At 39.2% G+C, this 20,118-nt stretch overlaps 3 protein-coding genes across 4 annotated transcripts; 1 reads left to right on the top strand and 2 right to left on the bottom strand.

Annotated features, from left to right (window-relative positions):
* Positions 1–208: 208 nt before the first annotated feature.
* On the bottom strand, positions 209–11,225 carry map3k2 (mitogen-activated protein kinase kinase kinase 2). The gene is made up of 17 exons (XM_065952093.1): positions 10,858–11,225; positions 8,765–8,837; positions 8,256–8,374; positions 7,904–7,944; positions 7,709–7,808; positions 7,514–7,627; positions 7,329–7,425; positions 7,001–7,131; positions 6,739–6,818; positions 6,312–6,376; positions 6,123–6,215; positions 5,774–6,013; positions 5,545–5,693; positions 5,306–5,437; positions 5,045–5,174; positions 4,752–4,929; positions 209–4,597 (listed from the first exon to the last, which is right to left on the bottom strand). The coding sequence occupies exons 2-17, from the start codon at positions 8,817–8,819 to the stop codon at positions 4,378–4,380; spliced, it is 1,944 nt and encodes a 647-aa protein (XP_065808165.1). The 5' UTR covers positions 8,820–8,837; positions 10,858–11,225; the 3' UTR covers positions 209–4,377.
* A 629-nt stretch (positions 11,226–11,854) lies between these two features.
* sumo1 (small ubiquitin like modifier 1) lies at positions 11,855–16,871 on the top strand. 2 transcript variants are annotated; one of them, XR_002278430.3, is made up of 6 exons: positions 11,855–11,999; positions 12,380–12,454; positions 14,169–14,246; positions 14,442–14,513; positions 14,740–14,955; positions 16,691–16,871. XR_002278430.3 is itself a non-coding variant. In XM_020648231.3 (5 exons), the coding sequence occupies exons 1-5, from the start codon at positions 11,988–11,990 to the stop codon at positions 14,806–14,808; spliced, it is 306 nt and encodes a 101-aa protein (XP_020503887.1). In that variant the 5' UTR covers positions 11,855–11,987; the 3' UTR covers positions 14,809–16,483. The 2 variants fall into 2 exon arrangements, 1 of the variants encoding a protein (XP_020503887.1); XM_020648231.3 differs by lacking the exon at positions 16,691–16,871 and having other exon boundaries at positions 14,740–16,483.
* Positions 16,872–16,979: 108 nt separating this feature from the next.
* LOC109994762 (claudin-34) lies at positions 16,980–19,265 on the bottom strand. Its single transcript, XM_020648229.3, has 2 exons — positions 19,162–19,265; positions 16,980–18,655 (listed from the first exon to the last, which is right to left on the bottom strand). The coding sequence occupies exon 2, from the start codon at positions 18,400–18,402 to the stop codon at positions 17,635–17,637; it is 768 nt and encodes a 255-aa protein (XP_020503885.1). The 5' UTR covers positions 18,403–18,655; positions 19,162–19,265; the 3' UTR covers positions 16,980–17,634.
* Positions 19,266–20,118: the final 853 nt, after the last annotated feature.

Below are 20,118 nucleotides of genomic sequence, written 5' to 3'. Positions count from 1 at the left end.
CTCTTACGGCAACAAGTAGTGTAAAGTTAGACAGAATCTGGCAGACTTACACTTCCGGTACTTAAAATAAAAGCTTCAAATATTTTTTATAAAACTGTCAAATTCTTTCTATTCTTTTAAAGACACAAGAAGTTTTAAAGTTGAACTCTATTTCAAATCATTACATGCAAGTTTTCCCACTTTCAGTTTTAAAAAACGACACCAAAAGTTTGAAATAAATATCTTTTATTTGCCATAATTGTTTTAATTATGAACACAGAGCTGTTGCAATACTCCAGACTTTTGCCAAAAAAACAGCAATCATTCGACGGCACCGCTGCGTCTCTCAAGACCCAACCATGCATAAAATCTCCCATTTAAAAAAAAAGTAAAATAAAAAATATATATTAAAAAATTATGCGTACCACTGATATACAGATCTGATATAAACAGGCGTATTGGTCACAAACCAATTAGAATTATAAACATGGCTTCTTTTACAATACACAGAGACCAAACATGTGGGATATAAGTGGATTTTTTTTTTTTAGAAAAAGGTTACATTTTCTTTTATACATTTGTACATGATATTTTTTCATTTTATTTTTAACCTTATTTTAATGTTTTCAACCCCGACAGTCAGAATGCTCAAGGCATTAAGGGTGCAGTGTCCAAAGAGCACGAGTTGCAGTAAATGCACTTTTACAAACTTTTAACTCTCACTCACGCACACACACTCATGCGCACGCACGCACGCGCACACACGTTCACAACCAGGAGTGGCAGCAGTGGCTTCAGATACGAAAAAGAGAACTACAGGTGTATCTTGGCGTCTGCAGGTGACAAATACTGGTACCGGAGACCTGATCAGCGGTGGTTAACGAGGCCATCTGACGGTGAAAAAAACTGAAAGATTACATTCATGTATTGAGTCAATGCTGACACGCATTTTAACACACACACACACACACACACACACACACACACACACACACATTCACTCACACACTCACAGTTCACAATCACACTTCTGGTAAAATAAAAATGTGCAAAGAAAAGGTCGCTGAACGAAGCTGCACAGTCGACAATGGGGTCGAGAAAAACATCAGTGAATCATAGATAGTGCATAATGGTAGTGCGTATCAAGGGTTACCAGTGCTGGCGGCGTTTACAACTGAATCTCTATCTGTACCAGACAGTTTACCGTTCACCGCCTCATACTCAACATCCAATGATATGACACAAGGCTGATTCTTAAAAAAAAACTAAAAACACATTTTCTTTAGCTAATTTTTGGACATGTACCATTTAAAAAAAATGCATAAACTGAGTGACGAGAGTCACCGGGACAAAGAAGAAACGTTTCTACAACCTGTGGATCCATCGACCAATCACAGACACACAGATGGAAATGTACCAGAGCAGCAAACGTTAAAGAAGTGCTTTTACGGGAACCATCAGTTGAGATGAAGGTTCAATGAAGGCCGACTGAAGACCAAATGTTTTTCAAGAAGAAACACAAACCAGTAAGAGCAGAAGAATTATTCAAAACTAGAATTGAATGCTGCTTTTGAAAAAAAAATGTGCAATGATGATACTGTGGTGCGTCACTAACACCTGGTGGTTGCCGTGGGGAACTACAACAACAACAACGTTTTCATGAAATGAGAATATCCTCTTAAGTGCTATTTTTTTAAATCAAGCTCACAATTCAACTTTTTTTTTTTTTAGTTAAATGCAAATATTCCAACTGAGAACTCTCTCCATTTCTTTGATCACATGGTATGAAAATAACATTCTTAATTAGGCGTTACGGAGGAACACAACACATCTGTGATGGCTGCATTATGTACAGTGAACTTAATTATCCTCAAATATATCCAGTATTAAAACATCATTCCATCATAGCTTGACCCAACGGCGTTATCCAGGAGTAAACTAAGTGTGTGAGGCGGCGTCACTTGAGACTGAATTTAAAGAAGTTTGAATAAGTGCAGCCAAAGAGCACGGTGGGTGTAGTGACGGGGGTCTGAGACATCCACATCTTCAGAAACTACTAGAACAAAGAAAGCACCTGAAGTGACTGAAAGAGCCAGAAACATTATTCTGTAGCTGTTAACTTGTGTAGGTCAAATATTAATTATTGCATTTAAATGAAAAGAAACCGCTCTGAATAAAAAATCATCATCTGAAGAGCGACCAACTCATATTTCAGATTAACTGTGTACCGTTTAAGGGCTTAAAGTGGAGGCGTTTTCCACATCTTAAGTTCTGTAAATACATGTTAAGGTGTCCTGCAGCTGCAGCGTTTTACAACGGAGTGCTGAAAACATGTGGTGTTATGAAAGGATCAGAGTTACTGGTTGTAGAAACTTCATCCTGCCATCTTGTGTGTGCAGTGAGTTTGCGGCTTACAGTGCATAGTTATGGAGCCGGTGCAATGAGAAACATCTATGAATCAAAAAAAAACAAAAAACAGACGTTAAGGAAGCTAGGCCCAAGAAGAAACCACAACAAGATCCAAGCGGGACACGACACATGTTGAACGGAGCGTTTGTGTTTTGACTAAAGTGACGATTTAAGTCTTGATTTGGCAACAACAGCGACTACAGAGCTGTCTGTTGTAAATGAAAGCAGCTGTGAGAAACTGTAAACGTCTGAAGGAGTGCACGAGGCAAAAAAATAAAAGATAAGCTCAAACAAGACACAACAGGAGCGCTCCAATGTGGCACAGAGAAGCCTCGACTGGGAAACATAAAAAAAAGGTACCGACTGCAGCAGCAAAGGAAATAAAGAGAAGAGCCAACTGTTGGTTTGATTCATCCAGGACAGCTCCTCAAGTTAAAACAGCGGGACAGCATCATACAGCCAGACCTCTGACCAATCAGCTGTGAGCTTCTCTCCTGCTTCACTTCATTACGTAACCATCTGGTGTGTCAGGCAGAACGTTTCAAACTTCTTAGAGCCAAAAGAAGACGAACAGCAAAGACTCACATTAGGGAAGCTGGAAAAAGAAACATTTTGGGTGCAATTGTGCAATTAAAAATAACTTGAATGAATGAATCTTCATCTTCAGAGATGATGGAGATTGGGGGTTGGCTTGTGCATGATGACTTGCCTCGAGAGCTGGTAAAGGCAACTGCTTTTTTATCCAATAATTAATATGAAATCTTCTGCTCACCATTAATAATCACTACAATGTTTACAGAACGAACCTGCAAAAACAACAGCACGAGTACCAGGAATGTACCAATTCATGCCAACGATAACCAATAACCATAAAGTCATAACTCCTCCATCTCAGAGCTCAACCAGTCTGATCACTGAATACTTAGAAGGTGCATTGTAAGATAAAATCACCAGGACACTTCTGTCGCACAAGGAGGAATACAAATCCCTGTGTTAGTACCAGTTACCCAGTTCATCACCATCTACAGTTCACCATTAAACCAGCAGGACCAGTCTGAAGATATTTGGTTAGCAGCCAGAGCGAGCAGACAAACAAACCGCATGAGTTGAGGTGGGATCAGGATGCTTACAGGAGTTCCTGTTACTGAAAAAGGCAGAAACGGACGTTTCAGCTCGATTTGGGCTAACGGTAAAAGGCAGTTCAGCTGGAAGGCAAACAATGTAGAGAAACCTTGCAGCTAAAAATAACAGATATCATCCATAACCTCAGATCGACTCCAACACTGCGATAAAGAAACAAACAAACAGAAAAGGCACACGCACGGCAAAGAGCAAAGATGTGCGAGGAAGAGGAGGAAAGGTAGTTTACAGAGAGTAAAGCAGAGAGACATTTTAAGAACAGAAACATGACGACGACAGGAGAGTGGAAACTGTTTTCAGGGAGTGTTCTCTGCATCTGGGGTTTTCAATTCATCTTTAGCAGCGGGCTCAGGTCATCACGGTCACCGTCGCTCTGGGTTTTGGCAGGAGACTACATTCTGGGGTCGGGTCAGCAAGATGAGGGGGGCGGGGCTACTCTAGAGTCAGGCATCACCTCCTGAAGGTCCACAACACCAACACGTTCCCACTCCAAATAGATTTCAAGAGAAAAACCGTACAAACATAAAAAAGGAGACGTTTTCAAAGAGTCATTTTCAGGAGGAAGTGCTCCACTCCTCCATGTTTGACAAATTAAGGTGCAACTTGCGGAGAAAAATAAAATAAAAATTCATGTTCTCTATGGCAGTCTCTTAAAAACAGAGACGGGAGGAGCAGGTATGCCCCCTACCCTCCCGCCAACAACCCCCAAGTTCTTCCAGCCAGGTCCTGTCAGTCCAATATGGGTTCAGCGCCGAGGTGGAGGGGCGGGCTCAGAGGCAGGGATGCCCCGTCAGGTAAGGCCATATCTGGCTGTACAGCAGGCAGGCAGAGCAGGGAGGGGGGGGGGGGTTAATGTACAAAGATGTGCCTCAGTAGCTCATCAGCAGAAGGCCGCTGCTTGGTCTCTACAAAAATCCGTTTGAGGAAATCTCGGCAGTGGTCCGACACGTGAGCAGGCAGCACAGGGTTCGTGGGCTGGGTGGCAATCTTAAAGATGGCTGCCATGGCCTCAAACTCTGCCCAGGGGGGCCGCTGAGTCAGCATCTCCACCACGGTGCAGCCAACACTCCTGAAGGTAAAACAATAAATCAGGACACAGCAGCTCTGATACATATCTTTGAGCTGTCGTATTTAAACATGCTGTTATGAAGTCCAACTGATCAGGACAGCTTCGGTTACACCCTGATATCCAGGTAGATCAAATATCAAAGTCCACAACTCACCAGATGTCCGCCTTCCTACCATAGCCCTCTCCACTGATCACTTCTGGGCTCATCCAGTAGGGGGTGCCGGTCACAGACATGATCCCTGTTCCTGACAGGCAGATGGTCTGCAGCCGCCGACTGGCCCCGAAGTCGCCAAGCTTCACGTTACCAACCGAGTCACGAAGAATGTTGGCCCCTGAGCAAAGAGGAGAAAGTCATTCAGCTGCAACCGGTTCTCAACTTTCTGTTTATTCTGAGATGAAGGAGAAAAACAGATCAGCTAAACAGAATAAATCGTCCAACAAAATCACCTTTGATGTCTCTGTGGACAATCATGTTGCTGTGCAGGTAGGAAACCCCCTCCAGGATCTGCCGGGTGTAGCGGCGCGTCACGTTTTCCGTCAGTGCCCCGTATGACTTCAGCTGGTCTTTGATGGAGCCCTAATAATAAAAAATATTTAAAACAATTCTTTCTTTTCTAGTTTTTAGTGCATGTCATACCTCATTTTAAAATGAATCCTAATGTAAGCCAAAGTGTTTATATTGATTTGGCTTGAAGGCAGAGTACTCACTCCAGGCATGTACTCCATGAAGATAGAGAGTGTCCGCTCCATTGTGTCTCGCAGGCAGCCGTAGTACTGAACAATCCTCTCATTGCACAGATTCTTCAAGAGCTGGATCTCACACTCTAACGCGCTCACCTCCTAAAAGACAGAAAAAAACATGATGTTGATATATCTGCTCTGCTCTTATTTTCACCTTTTAATGAATAAATATGTACAGTATGTGATAATCAACATTCCTCTCTCACCTTGCTGGTCTCTGGACTCTCTGGGTCAAACTGGACCTGTTTGACCGCCAGTTCTCGTCCAGTATCGGCATCATAACAGAGAAAAACACGTCCAAAGGCGCCCTGACCCAGGAGCTTTCCGAGCCGCCAGTTGGTTGGGGCACGAGGAGCTGAAAAATAGAACTTGAATCAGACTGCTGAGATGTTTTGGGAATTTTTTCCCAGCAAATAAAATCAAGGATGAACTCACAGCGGCTTGGCGGGCTGATGTCCATCACAGACAGGGTTGGAGGAGCAGCCGAGTTAGGATTGGGTTCAATGTCGCTTCCCCTCCGTGGCCTCCTGGCGGGCCCCGGGGCCTCCTCCAGGTCAGGGGTGAAGACACTGCTACCGCTGCTGGTGCTGGGCGACTGCTCGGTCGGGCTGAAGTTTACCGGCGAGCGGAAACCATGAACTTGTGTTCGCCGAGCCCGGGGGAAGGTCTTCCTCCCTGCCAAACACAGGAAGGGAATAAGACACAATATTCATAAAACATACCACAGTACTTCTTCTAACTTTATACCGTCTTTCTGTTTAGGGATCTTTAGAAAGTGTCTCACCGTCGCTGTAATCCTGGAGGCCAAAAGGAATGCCATATCGTCGAGGATATGTTCCTCCTTTTCCCGACTTCTCAAACACGGGGATATCGTACTCTAGAGCGGAGGAGAAGGACGATGAAGAAACACAGAATGGTAACGTGTGAAAAGTTATCAAGGCCTTTCCTTAAATGTTTTCAATCAAACATTTACCTGGAAAGTCCTGGTGGTTGTCTGGGTAGCTCTGCGCTCGAGGCATCCTGGACTTCGGGTAGTCGCTAGCGCAAAAGCAAGAAAAAAAAAAACTATGAAATAACACAAAGGTAATTTATCCATATGTGCTGAATAACTTTCCTCATGTTTGTCTTTTTCCTTCTTTGTGTGTCTAGTTTTGTTATTGGAAAACTGAGACACAATATCATCAAACTGAAGTAATGTGGAGAAATTAAAAAATGACTAAATGTGCTGATATCCAAACTAGAACATTTCAAGTAAATGCAAACAGCTTTCACACATCTTATATGTCAACTGTATTCATTTAAATGTGTCTTATCGAAATGTATTTTAAGCAATAAATAATAACCACAGAGACCTTTCTAGTATCTGAGTATTATGAAGTATAAGATATCCAGGTCCTGACCTGTCCAGTGGGCTGTCTAAAGAGGGACAACTTCCAGACGCTGAGTTTTCTGGACTGCTCATGGACAGCGGGTCGAGCATCTGAGGGGAAAAAAGATAACTCACATCATCATCAGAAACACGAGCATGTCCATTGTCAACAAAAAAAAAACTTGTTTTACACATTTAAGCTTGGCCTCGGAATAACACTTAACACAAGCGAATTTCACTGGTGCATGCAGTGCATTGTGGGTAATTAATACTGAAGCCCAGTGTGAATTTACCTGGTCCATGCTCTCAGGAATAAACTCTCCCTCGCTGTTGATGCTGGTGAAGGAGCCGTTCCTCGCCACTTGCTGCAGCGCATCGGGAATGTATCCTGGAGGAGGAGAGCTGCGGTCCGTCGAATGAGAGCCTGAGGATGGTCACAGAGAAATATTTCAATGTATGATTAACATTTATTTAATAAACTTTCAAAATCCTTTTTTTTGTCAAAATAATGTTACCTATTAATCGCTTGAATTTTTTCCTTTTAATAGAATATTTGAAATCGTGTTTTGCCCTTCTATCTTAGTCATTTCAGCAACAGTTTGATTATAAGACATTAGTCACCTATCAAACCCAGCATACTCTTTTTCTCAGCCAGCCTGAATCCGGTGTTGTCCAGCTCCTCGTGGGACGGCAAGAGGTCCATATTGGAGGACGTGTTCTGTAGAAACAAAGGGAAAACAGCTGCCTTAGGTTAACCTTTAAAGGTCAAACGGGAATTAAATTAGACAAATGAAAAAGCGACTGACCTGAGAGGAGGTCTGGAGCACCAGGAGGATCTTCAGGCTCTTCATGTGAACACTGCGATCCAGCAGCTCCACAGCCTTGTCAAGGTCATCCTGAGTGGTCAGTGGAATCACCAACTGCAACAAAGAAAATAAACTTTTATTTCAATATCAGACATTAAACAATAAGCTGGTCAGTGATGTCTTTTAGCCTCGTACCTCATTGTTGGTGTAATGAAGGTCCATCATCTGACCGAAAGCCACCTTTGCTTTCGCCCTCAGGTCGTCCAGCTTGACAGGTCGGGGGAACTGCAAAATCCTAAAGAGAAGAAGAGGAGGAGTCAGAGGTCATTAGGACACATCTACAGGTGTGCGCTGACTCCATTAAAGTGATACATGATGCTAAAGCCTCACCTCTTCTCCCCTTTGAACTCAAACTTCACTCTGACATCGTTCTATGGAACAGAAGGCAATATTTGTTTAAAGGCATCATACTTTAAAAAATACATAAAAAGGGTGTAAGATTTATTTATTTCACTAAGAACTACAGAGAGAAGCACTGCAGTTTATTATTTCTTAAACCAAAACCTGTTTTCTAAATTAACCACCATTTATTTGCAAGATTTGATCACTTCAACTACTAACCGTGACAGATCTTCATTTAGTTCAAGTAACAGCAGTTTAACAATATGTAAATAATGAGGATATGGTAAATTCAAACTTTAAATTATGTCCTTATCAGGTCAGAATAGTAACTGATGGTTACCTGGTTCTTGGGCGAAGAGGCTTTGGGTTTTCCCAAGTCCGACAGGAACGTTGCAGGTCGGCTAGAGCGGTGTAGTTCGGCCAAGTCCTGCATGATTGAGTTCAGCGCCTCCTGCTCATCTGAGCCACAAAAAGATTTCAGTTTCATAAATGTTTTAGATTAAAAACAAGCATATTTTAAAAATGAATGAGTGACTAAAATAGCCTTTTTATTAGTCTGAATTAATATGCACTATTACAAATGTCATTACTTGCCTTAATAAGAAAACTTATCATATCAAAAGTCCTCATGCAATTTGAGACTGTTAAATACCTGCAGTATCAAACGCATTTAGTTGTCCTTCAAGATCCACTGAAGTAACATATTACAATGCAACTTACTTTGAAGTACAAAGAGCCATTGTTGAAGAAAGAAAGAAAACATGCTTTGGGTTTTAAGGTATGACAAAAGAGGAAGCTGGCTTTCTGTCAAATAGAAACACTATCTTAAAAACACAAACACACACATACCCATCATCATGGCACAGCGATTGACCCAGGAGGCCAGGAAAGAGGATTCTCCCATCAAAGGGATTCCTTTCTCCTGCAACAGAGAAAATGACAACATAAATCCTGACATGCAGTTGATCAGGACACGAGTTAGAGCCTGAAGCTACTGGCTGATCAGCAGATTTATAAACAGTGCCTTTTCTTCACAGGGTCGGGTAATTAATGCATAATACTTTGCAATAATATTGTATACTTTAGTGTGTCACTTTTGAGTTTTTTTCTCATATGTTTCAAACATTGTGCCTATGCCACTAGAATAAATAAAACTGGGGACGCAGCTTTTTTTATTTGTTAGAGTAAATGTAATAACTGGTGGGGTTTTACAAAACTGTACTACTGGTGTTTCGTCTGCACAATCACGGCTGGTTGTTATGACAAAATATATTAATTGTAAGTAGTATTAAGTCTGAATGTTTCCATACCACAGAGGGGACATTGACTTTCTAACAGTCTGAAGACACTCAGTCTGGAAATTGAAGTCTGGACAGGGAAGATGGCCTCTGCTGATTAGCAGCTGATTGAATATTGCTGATGAGAGTCTATAATAATCACTGATTTCATCACCACTTGAAGATGTACAATCTGACAGAACCATCATGTAATATATAGAATAGAATATAATTATTTTATTGATCCCAAACTGGGAAATTGTGGCGTTACAGCAGTAGGTTATCCAAACACACAATATGAGTAAAAAAACAAAAAAAAAACACAATGTTAGCAAATCTAAACATAATATAATATTAAATACAAGTAAATAAGTACTAAAAATATCAAAACTAAGAATGTGAATATATACAACCAGGATTTAACTAAGCATTACTAGTCTTAAATAGGAAGATTAAATATGAAAGATTAAATGTAAATGTGCAAAAACAGAGTCACAAATGGTTGTAAATTAAATGTGAAAGATTAAATGTAAATGTGTAAAAACAGAGTAATAAAAGGATGTAAATTAAATGTAAATGTGAAAAAACAGAGTAATAAAAGGATGTAAATTAAATGTAAATGTGAAAAAACAGAGTAATAAATGGTTGTAAATTAAATATGGAAGATTAAATGTAAATGTGTAAAAACAGAGTAATAAATGGATGTAAATTAAATGTAAATGTGTAAAAACAGAGTAATAAAAGGATGTAAATTAAATGTAAAAAAACAGAGTAATAAATGGATGTAAATTAAATGTAAATGTGTAAAAACAGAGTAATAAATGGATGTAAATTAAATGTAAATGTGTAAAAACAGAGTAATAAAAGGATGTAAATTAAATGTAAATGTGAAAAAACAGAGTAATAAATGGTTGTAAATTAAATATGGAAGATTAAATGTAAATGTGAAAAAACAGAGTAATAAATGGTTGTAAATTAAATGTAAATGTGTAAAAACAGAGTAATAAATGGTTGTAAATTAAATGTAAATGTGTAAAAACAGAGTAATAAATGGTTGTAAATTAAATATGAAAGATTAAATGTAAATGTGTAAAAACAGAGTAATAAATGGTTGTAAATTAAATATGGAAGATTAAATGTAAATGTGCAAAAACAGAGTCGTAAATGGTTGTAAATTAAATATGACAATGATAATGGACTTTGATATTTAACATTTAGCATTTGGGATTATTCTTCAAAAATAACCTCCTATTTAAACCACAATATGAAGCTTGCTTACATCACCTGACCACAGCAAAGTTGATAAAAACAACAGTCACTATTGTGGCCTCCTGTAATATATAATTAGCTTTCAATTAACTGGCTAGCGTTAGCTTTGTAGCAACGCAGGCTTTACTTACAACTGTTGCAAGTCAATGTGGCATTAAGAGCGACGCAATAATGTCCTGAATTAATAACCCCTGAGGTAATGATCAAAACGCACACTTAGCGACACATATTCCGATAGTTCCGTGTGTAGCTGTCAGGCTAAGGGAAGTTGTGTAGCTAAGCTAATGCTAAAGTTAACTAGCCTCACAGCTATGCAAAACCCCACCGCACAGTGCGACCATTAAAAAGCTCCGGGGAGTCGTAATGTTTACACCAACACGGCTATCTGTATCTTACCTGGTACTTGATTCAATCTATGTTCGATTCCTCACTCACAGGGCCGGTGACAGGAGCCCCGGGCCCTGCGGAGGTCGCTGGAGGAAGCAGAAGTTTGGTAGTCAGCTCCCAACTTCACTCGAGTCCTGCTGGGCCACGACGACGAGGCCCGACGACTGACTGTTTCAGCCCCCGTGGATCTTTTCAGGCAGCAAATAACAACAACGGACGCATCCGGCAGTGTAGCTCTGCGTCCGTGCGGTGATAAAAACACAAAATTATTCGCGAGCTTTCATTTTGTTGCACTCTACAGATTGGTTGACGGCGGCTTCGTTCGCTGTTTCCTCACTTTTGTTAAGCGACCGAGAAAAACTACAAACGGATACCGGAAGTGGAGGGATTTTCCTAACAAAATAAAATCATAACATCGCTAGCGTTGGGACTCCCCCCTATAGTTTCACATCTCGTGGTTTTATAGTGACAGTTAGTAACCGGAAATGTCTTGTCTCTGTCCTGATTAACTTGACAGGTCTCGTCTTCCAAACCTCGTTGTCAGAATCCAACAAAAACACAAGCTGTGATGTCAGGGAAATATGTCGCTTCGTCTATTTAAATCACACCTGTCAAATACATATATTTTTGTGTCTTATATATAGAATTTAGCATTTTCAAAGAGATTAACAAATTTCAGCTTTTATTGTTACATTGAGAATTATTGTTGTTTTTTTTATTTTGATAACTCGAGCCCATTAAAGGCTAAATTAAATTCCACCACATCGCAATAATGAAAGTACGGATAGTCTAATTTATAAAGTGGGTAATTAATAAAGCATCAAACACCTATAATTTTTTAAAAGTCCATGCGAGTTCTTTATCATTTTGGAATTCATACAGGCAATTTATTCTGTAAATGTGCATAATTCTAAAAAATATTTGTGGACATCGTTTCTATGAGAAGTGAACTGCACAAAAAACTACTTACTGTCAATCTGTTTTCGCTAGGCGGGTTTTATTTTGAAAGAAGCTACTCATCACGTCACTTCCGGTTGCTGGCGATTTCTCATAACATCCAGCTTGAGCAGCGACTGAAAGCTGAACGTTAGCTACGTCTTATTGTCACTTTATTTTAACTGCATACGCAGAGGAAAAACATGTCAGATACGGTAGGACGCTGACTATACAAATGCCGTTGTGTTTTAAGTTATCACGAAATTAAAAAAGGCAAAGAAGAGAATGTTTTTGTGGTTGCTGCCTCGTAGCTGGTGGTTTAAGATGCTAACTGTTAGCTCGTGTAGCTTCAGGCCAAAAACTCACTGATTATTTGTCTCTTTAGCTTCTCAGTTAACTTTGATTTTAGTTCATTTTCAGAGACCAGCTGCACAGTATGAATTGATACCAACACGTAGAAGTTGAAACATATATTCCTCAGTCAGTGTTTGCTAAATCAGCTGATTTGAGCCTTCAGGCCTACTCTACTTTAATATACATGGTGCGTTAAAATGCTTTCTGCTGCTGAAGTTTTCCTGTTTCTGTTGCTTTTAAGGAGACAAAACCATCCAGCCAAGACGGGGGGGATAAGAAGGATGGAGAGTACATCAAATTAAAAGTGATTGGTCAGGTACGTTTGAAAACAAGGACAATGGATCAGTGTCACTATAGCAGCATTAAACCTAAAATGTGGAATTGTCTGCTCACATCAGGCAGAACTCTTGTTAGGCTTTTTGGTTATTTAGAGATGTCTTTTGAATGATGATGATCTATAACTATTCTGTATATACGAATGGTTTGATTGCCTTCTCATAATTGGTACATGTGCAGGAATCAATTCGTTGTTTAATATAGACAGAGCTTATAATGACCCTGTTATTACAAAAAAGGTTGTCTTGCATGTTGAGCTAAGATATTTACAATCTCAAAACAAAGGACAACAATAAAACATCTAGTTATTTGGAAATTTGGACACCCTTCTTTAGATATAGTGGTAAAAGACTTGCAAATTCTGTACTAAAGGGAATGATGGATTACAGCCCAGAAAACAGACAAAGGGATATTTTTGGGTCATAAAATTTTTATTTTGTATTTTTAAATGTATTCAACATTTGTTATTATTATTATTATTTTTTATTTATTTGATGCGTTGTTTTCTAATCTTGCTTAAAAGACATTGCTTTTAATGTTAAACATTTTTCAATGTAAAAGAAAAAGAGGTGCTGCCTCACTTGTTAACTGTGGATATTATACACTGTTTCCTGCACAAGCTTGGATGCCGTGGCATTCTTTGTGCCATACTTTGCATACTTTGTGGTTACAGGCATAACTGTTTTGTCTATGATGTATGGGGTGTGCCATGTGTCTGAGATATAGATGAGAAATTTAATTTGTGGCCAGTGTGTGTTGTTTGTTCTGTTGTACTGTTTGAATTGTCTGTATGTGTGTTTAAAAGTTAAAAGTACAATAAAAATATTTTTGAAAAAAAACCAAACATCTAGTTATACAGTATTTATATCAGATGTAACTAGAATCAAGTTAAATTGTAACTTTCTGAAATTATATTCAAGGTCAATGTCATGTCCAGCTTCATCTTCAACATTTTTAATCATGTTTAAATGACAGCATTACTACATGATGTTTAGGAGATTATGTTTGCTATTGGGATGTTTACCTGTAACACCTGAGGAAAGATCTATGATGTAAACATGTGCACACATGTTATGCATGTTTACATGTTCTTACAACTTGATCACACAAACATGTATAGTTTGTGTAAATGGTGTATGCATTCTGTAGAAATGTATTTCCTCTATGCCAGGGATGGGCAACTTTGGCCACAGCAAGGGCCACATTTGTTTAATTCTCACTGCCAGAGGGCCAAACTGTAGGATACAAAAACGATTAAAGTCAATTATGTCTCAAAATATACCAGTGATCAAATATTATTAAGGACATATTTCTGGTTTAGATGATTTCATGGCAGATTTTGTCATGTTTTCCAATTAATCGTTACGTAAAAAATGACCTGAGGGCCACTTTGAGGGTTGATGGGTGCCGTATGTGGCCCCCGGGCCGCCAGTTGCCCACCCCTGCTCTTTGCACACCCAAAATATTATTTAATGAACTGTTTGAAATGCTTTTTGTGCCTGCAAACTTTAAAGCACTTTGAATTGCCTGGTGTCTGAAAGGTGCTTTATAAATAAACTTACCTTGCCTGAACAATATATTAGCCTCTATACAGTCTGAACTGAACAGCTGCCTGTAAATGATCTGGTTTTAAAGAAAGATATGACGATATAATTTGGCTGCACTCCATCATCCCTTTTTCCTTGTGCCCACAGGACAGCAGTGAAATCCACTTTAAGGTGAAAATGACGACACATCTGAAGAAGCTGAAGGAGTCTTACAGCCAGAGACAGGTAACAAGGAAATTACATCTGCCCCTCCTTGTCACTGATTGACAGAAGTTTTACTTTATGCCATAAATGAAGCTCTGAGTAAGGCCTCCTTAGTTAGGTTCCGGGATTAAAAATTTACTTTTGTCATAGTTGTGAAGTTACAACAGTACTTAAAGACATAATCGCTCATTGTCATATAAATGTTTTTTCTTACAGGGTGTCCCAGCCAGCACGCTAAGGTTCCTGTTTGAGGGACAAAGAATCTCAGACAACCAAACTCCAAAAGAGGTAAACTTGTCTCTCTTGACTTGGCCTTCCCTTTGTCCTTTTCTATTGATCTCGAGCATAGTTATTTGTGTATTTCAAATGTTGCACCCTGTACATGGAAAATAACCTTTAAATGAAAATTTAAAGTTGTGAATGCGATTTAGAAAAATAGAATATAGTTAGAAGTAAAATCTTTTGTTTTGCCTTTGTCAGTAAAACATGCATCACTGTTGTTTGTTTATGTCAGCTGGGGATGGAGGACGAGGACGTCATCGAGGTTTATCAAGAACAGACCGGCGGACTTTGGAATGATTAAACCTCCTGCATTTCTAAATCTTTTTTTCTTATTTTATATTTTATTTTGTATGTATGTGCGTATTTTTGTTCGGTTTCAAACCATCTGGATCAAAACTGACTCTATCAGGGCTTCCATTGGAGAGGACAGGGAGATGAACAGACTGAGGTAAGGACAATGAAAAAGATGGCGGGTTTCTGAAGCGCAGGGATGCTCATGCTGTTAACCAGAGCAATAGATTTCAACATGAGTGTCACACCCAAATTTACATTGAATAATGTGTGTATTATGTTTGCTTTTTCTGTCTGTTTAATTGAATCAAAAACATGTCATGATGTTGGTCATGTCCAGATGTGATCTCTCCTGTTTGGCACAAAGTAGCTCTGTTCTTAATGGTTTCAGAATAGTGTAATCATGCACCTTTGAAGCAAAACTTACGGTGAATTTGTGGATATCTGAACTTGAAGTGCTTGAAAATGCTAAAGCTTTAAGAACAGATGATCATGAAGCAAATCTTGATTATTGGAGCCACTTGAGAACACTTGGAATCTGCAATTAAGAGCACACAAGTCCTTATGACCTTAGTGTTTGGGGAGGCTGGAGCAAAGCAGTATCAGCTGTGCAGATAATGTCAGAATATGATTTTTGTATGCGCTATTTGTTCATAATAGTCATGACAAAGGCAGACTTCTAGTTCCCTTGTGTAGGATATTGAAAAAGAAGTCTGCATGTTTTTAATTGGGTCAACAGAGGAGTTTAATTCACTGAGTCAGGGGTAGAGGACAGGTATTTGCACGCTAAGCAGGTCATTCCACATATCTTAACAGCGGGATTTCTGGGCTGTCTACATCAATGCGGCAGAACATGAATATGAGTTTGTCAACATTTGATTCTTAAGATTTGAATCATTTGCAAATAACAGTCTCTGTGTGCCATGTTTGAACAACTGCACCCTCATCAAATTGTAAAATTACGATCAGAGTTGACCTGATGTGGTAATATTTGAGAACACATTTTTTAAATGGTAAATGTGCTTTACTTGTATATGTTGTATTCAGTATTAGTGTGTTTGAATGATATGCCATATGTTTCTTCTTTGTCGTCTCTAATTGATATTCGAGGGAGTCATTCTGTAATGATATATCTAAATATATATACCCTTAATGCAAATATTTTGCTTGCTAACAGAGTGTTTAAACTTGGTGGAATATGTCCTTCTGCAGTTTGTTCAAGGGGAAATCTTGGAAATGGTCATCTATGAACAGTGACTTGTTACACGTTTGTGTCAGCGCTTGTTTTAGAAACTTTTCTTTTTCTTTTTGGAATGAACTCTTAGTCTGTGTACTGTAAGAAGTTCCTCAAAAGAACAGCCCCAAACTGTGTCATCTTTGTAATTAGAATGGGACCGTAAACAAGAAACATAGATGCTTGCATGATCAGATGCTTCACTCCTGAAGAATGGAATAACCAACTACAAATGTGGATGTGTGACAGCGTGGTTATTTCATTCCTCACAAACACTCAAAACGTCAGGTTAAATCTGCCGAGGACAATAGTTGAGCTGCACCTCTGGGACACTATTAGCTTTCTCTACTGCCATATATGACCCCCCCCACACACACACACACACAAACGCGCACACACACACACACACACACACACACACACACACACACACACACACACACACACACTCTCTGAGAAAAGGATCCAAATAAATGATTTAATGATCCTTTCCTTAATCAAATTTAGTAGCACTTGAGTAATAATTGCTATTGTCTTTAAGTGTCACTTCCAGAGGTGTGTACAATAAAATAAACATTACAATTGTCCTTAAAGGTTAAACATTTTCTGAATTTGACTTTCTCAACCTGACTGTTATAATTTTTCCATCATGCGTCAGTGAACGGCAGGTGAACCCCCCCCACCCCCCAGGCAGGAAAAGGCTGTGATTTGAGCCACACCACTGATCTCAGTGAGGGGAAGGAACTGTTCACTATCAGAGGAACATTGATACAGATGGTTTGAAATTCTCGAGATGATCTTTTTGCTTTTTTTGAATAAAATATTTAAGAAAAGAAAAAGGAATTTGTTCATTTTATTGTGGATTTCCTCTCGTATCTTTAATTTAAGTCCCTTGGATAAAGTTGTGTGTCCACATCCAGCAGCTTGAGATTATAACTAGACAACAGTTGTTTTCCTACATAGTGAATGTTTTCTTTTATTTAAAAAAAAAAGATAAAACACAACATTTTAAAAAATGTAAATTATTGAAGTCAGAGGCACTACATGTTATTGTATAAACTTTCGAGACTTTGTAGAAACAGCTTCAGTTTCACTTTATCACACATAACTGTAAAGTCATGCAGCGTTATGCCAACAGTTGTTAAAAATAATTCATGTATATTTAAGATATATTAGTTAATTTAACATTCATGACAGTATATGTCGTGTGATGCAACCTGATGAAGAGGTGGCTCATAGTGAACATTTCCTGCTGCATCATACTTTATTTGCATGGATGTAAAAATGTTCTTTCATGTAGGGTGCACACTTTATTTGCACACTTTGAATATTGAATTAGCCATCCAAATACACTTATAGATGTAATTAATTTGCAAGAGTTTATATCTTAAAGTTATAATGGATGATATATCAACACGTCAGCTATTTGTATTTTTTTTTAAACTTAATACATAAACTTAAAAAAATAAATACCATTGATAATATTTTTTATAAATAGCATTTCTTTCTTTTTCAGTGCAATCTTAATTTTCTGAAGGAAAAGTGTACACCAGATGATTGTTCTCTGTTCTGTTTTTCTCATTCAAACACAAGTCAGGCTAATCACAAGTGTTCATGAGACTCAAACGCTGGGTTATCTTTACTTGTGACGTTTGTTAACACCACCGAGCTGTCAGTCCCAGACTTTGCGGGTGAAGAGCAGTCCAGGTTCACTTCTTTCCTCAAAGTCTGCTGGCTTGTATGCTGTGACCTCACAGGTAACCTGTAGGTACAGAAAACAATCCCAGAGACTATCAACAGGACGCTCCCCACTAACCCAACCCCGATGCCGTGCCCCACCTGTTGAGAATCAGGAGCTGGGGGCATTTTAAACTCAGGGGGAAACTTTATGGTCTGATTGGTAACCACTGAGTGTATATTCCACAGGAGAGGTATCAGTGCCATCACTGATGCCAAAAGACACAGCACACCAGAGATAAAGAACGCCAAACGAATCGGGGAGTTCTTCTCCATCCCAAAGTAGACATTTCTCAGGGAATAAACTCCACCAGCGTTTCCACAAATCCCCACGAACAGAGACAGGAGCATGAGGACCTGACCTGCCACGATCTCCGGGGGTGTGAAGGCCTCGGTCAGGCTGATGAACTGGCAGTGCATAACCCTAAAGCTGGGTGTCACCAGGGTGTGGCTGTTGAAGCAGGCCCTCCAGATGCCAACCCAGGCCACCCCAGAGTTGATGACCTCTATGTCAGACACATGCCAAACCCTCCACTGGATCAGTCCCATGGCCACAACCGTGAGGGTCCAGCCCATGCAGCTCAACCACAGGGCCAAGAGCTGGGCATGGGCCGTGTGAGCCAGGTATGTCATATCGGTGAAGTCATGAAAGAGCTTCAGGTTACCAAGGAAGTTCTGATCCCACCCAGACCGGTCATCATTCGGAGAGATCAGAGCCAGGTAGACGAGATCATTGATATCACTTCAGAATCAAAACTCATATCCAGCACGGTGGATCTCTGTGGCTGCTGCTCACTCACACTCTTTCTCTCTTGCAGGTAGTTTATTTGCCCATGCTCTCCTGTCACCTGGTTACATGGAAAACAAGCACCTGCACCTCCTTCCTCTGAGAGCACACACAGATACAGGTGTTCAGGTGAGAAAACAACATATTATTTAAATGTGACAGCATTATATATATATAAATAAAGACCAAACAGCAATCAATTCATTTCTTTTCTATTGTTATTTTTGTTGTTGAATGGTAAATCAGCATGTGCGTACATGTCTGATTTTATGTAACAGCTCAAAAGGTTTATTTAAAGTTCACATTAAGCAGCACTGAATCGTTTTTTTGCCTTTTAGCTTCGGTTAAACACACAAAGTAGAATTAACAGTTTTTATGAGCCTCGTAAGCGGAGGGAATCCAAAAACATACAAAATAGAATAAGACAGAAATCTTACATCAGAATAAAATAAAATCTATTTGATTATTACAACGGTGGTATCACTCTGCTGTTGAATATAAAGCCTGAACGAACAATGCTTTTGCTAAACCCTGAGTATTGACATGTATAAGATAATTGATGTTCAAAAGAGATCAACTATTGAACTGCTGAAAGTCAAACTTACTTCACGTACCCGAGTGCTTTCTTCAAATGCTGGTGGTTCAAGACGCAAGGCAGCACTTCCTTATGTAGCCAGGAATAAGATACAGTTTCCTTTCAGGTTCTGATTAATGATTGACAGTTTATATGGCTCTGATGGAGACGCAGGATTTTTTATTACGGTTATTTGGTTTCTGTGAGGACGCAATGTCAACATCCAACTCACTGCTCTTACATCATATGATGTAGAAGACCTTCACTTTAATCAGGTTTTTTACTTGAGCTGACAAAATAATGAGGACAAATTTATATCTTATATACGCTCGTAAGACACCATTGGCCATTTTCTTCTTCAATAACTATTGTGTCTAGTAACAAGAACTTTGCTTCAGTTTGAGCACGGCAGCTTTCAAAACCTGAGATCTCCAGATCAACCTGGGATGTAAATCGGCATTGATTTAAAAATAAATAAATTAACAAAAGGAAAAGGCTTATGTTTAAAAAAGAAAAAGAAAAAATCCCAATCCTTTATCTAAAGAACCAATAGTCCAAAAAGTCAGGAAGATCCTTCACAAACTATGGCAGATATTATTCCAACTTTGTGGCCAAAAATCAAAGAAATACAAAAAACAAAAGCTTCAAAAACTGACAACCTCTCCTATGTAGCTTTGTGAAATAATTGACACGTCACATCGAACCTAACTGCACTCCCACGCTTCTGTTAACTGCTCTGACAATAACCTATCCCGCTTGTCTCTTACCGCTCCCACTCTTCCCAACCAAAGCAAACATTATAAACTGAAACTATTTGTGGTCTTTGAAAGGTCGCAATAAAGGGATAGAAACTGTAAACAGAGGGAGGTCAGATCATTTTACACCTCAGGTAATGAAAGCAATAATTCAAGCCAAAAAAAAAAAGTCCTGGATCCACGTGTGGTGGCATTTCTGTAGTTATTTAGATTATAATGTACAGATGTCATTA

The sequence above is a fragment of the Labrus bergylta genome, chromosome 24 (genome assembly GCF_963930695.1).
Source record: "Labrus bergylta chromosome 24, fLabBer1.1, whole genome shotgun sequence".
In the NCBI taxonomy this organism is placed as follows: Eukaryota; Metazoa; Chordata; class Actinopteri; order Labriformes; family Labridae; genus Labrus; species Labrus bergylta.
The sequence above is the reverse complement of the archived record's forward strand: the minus strand, read 5'-3'. Positions and strand labels throughout refer to the sequence as shown.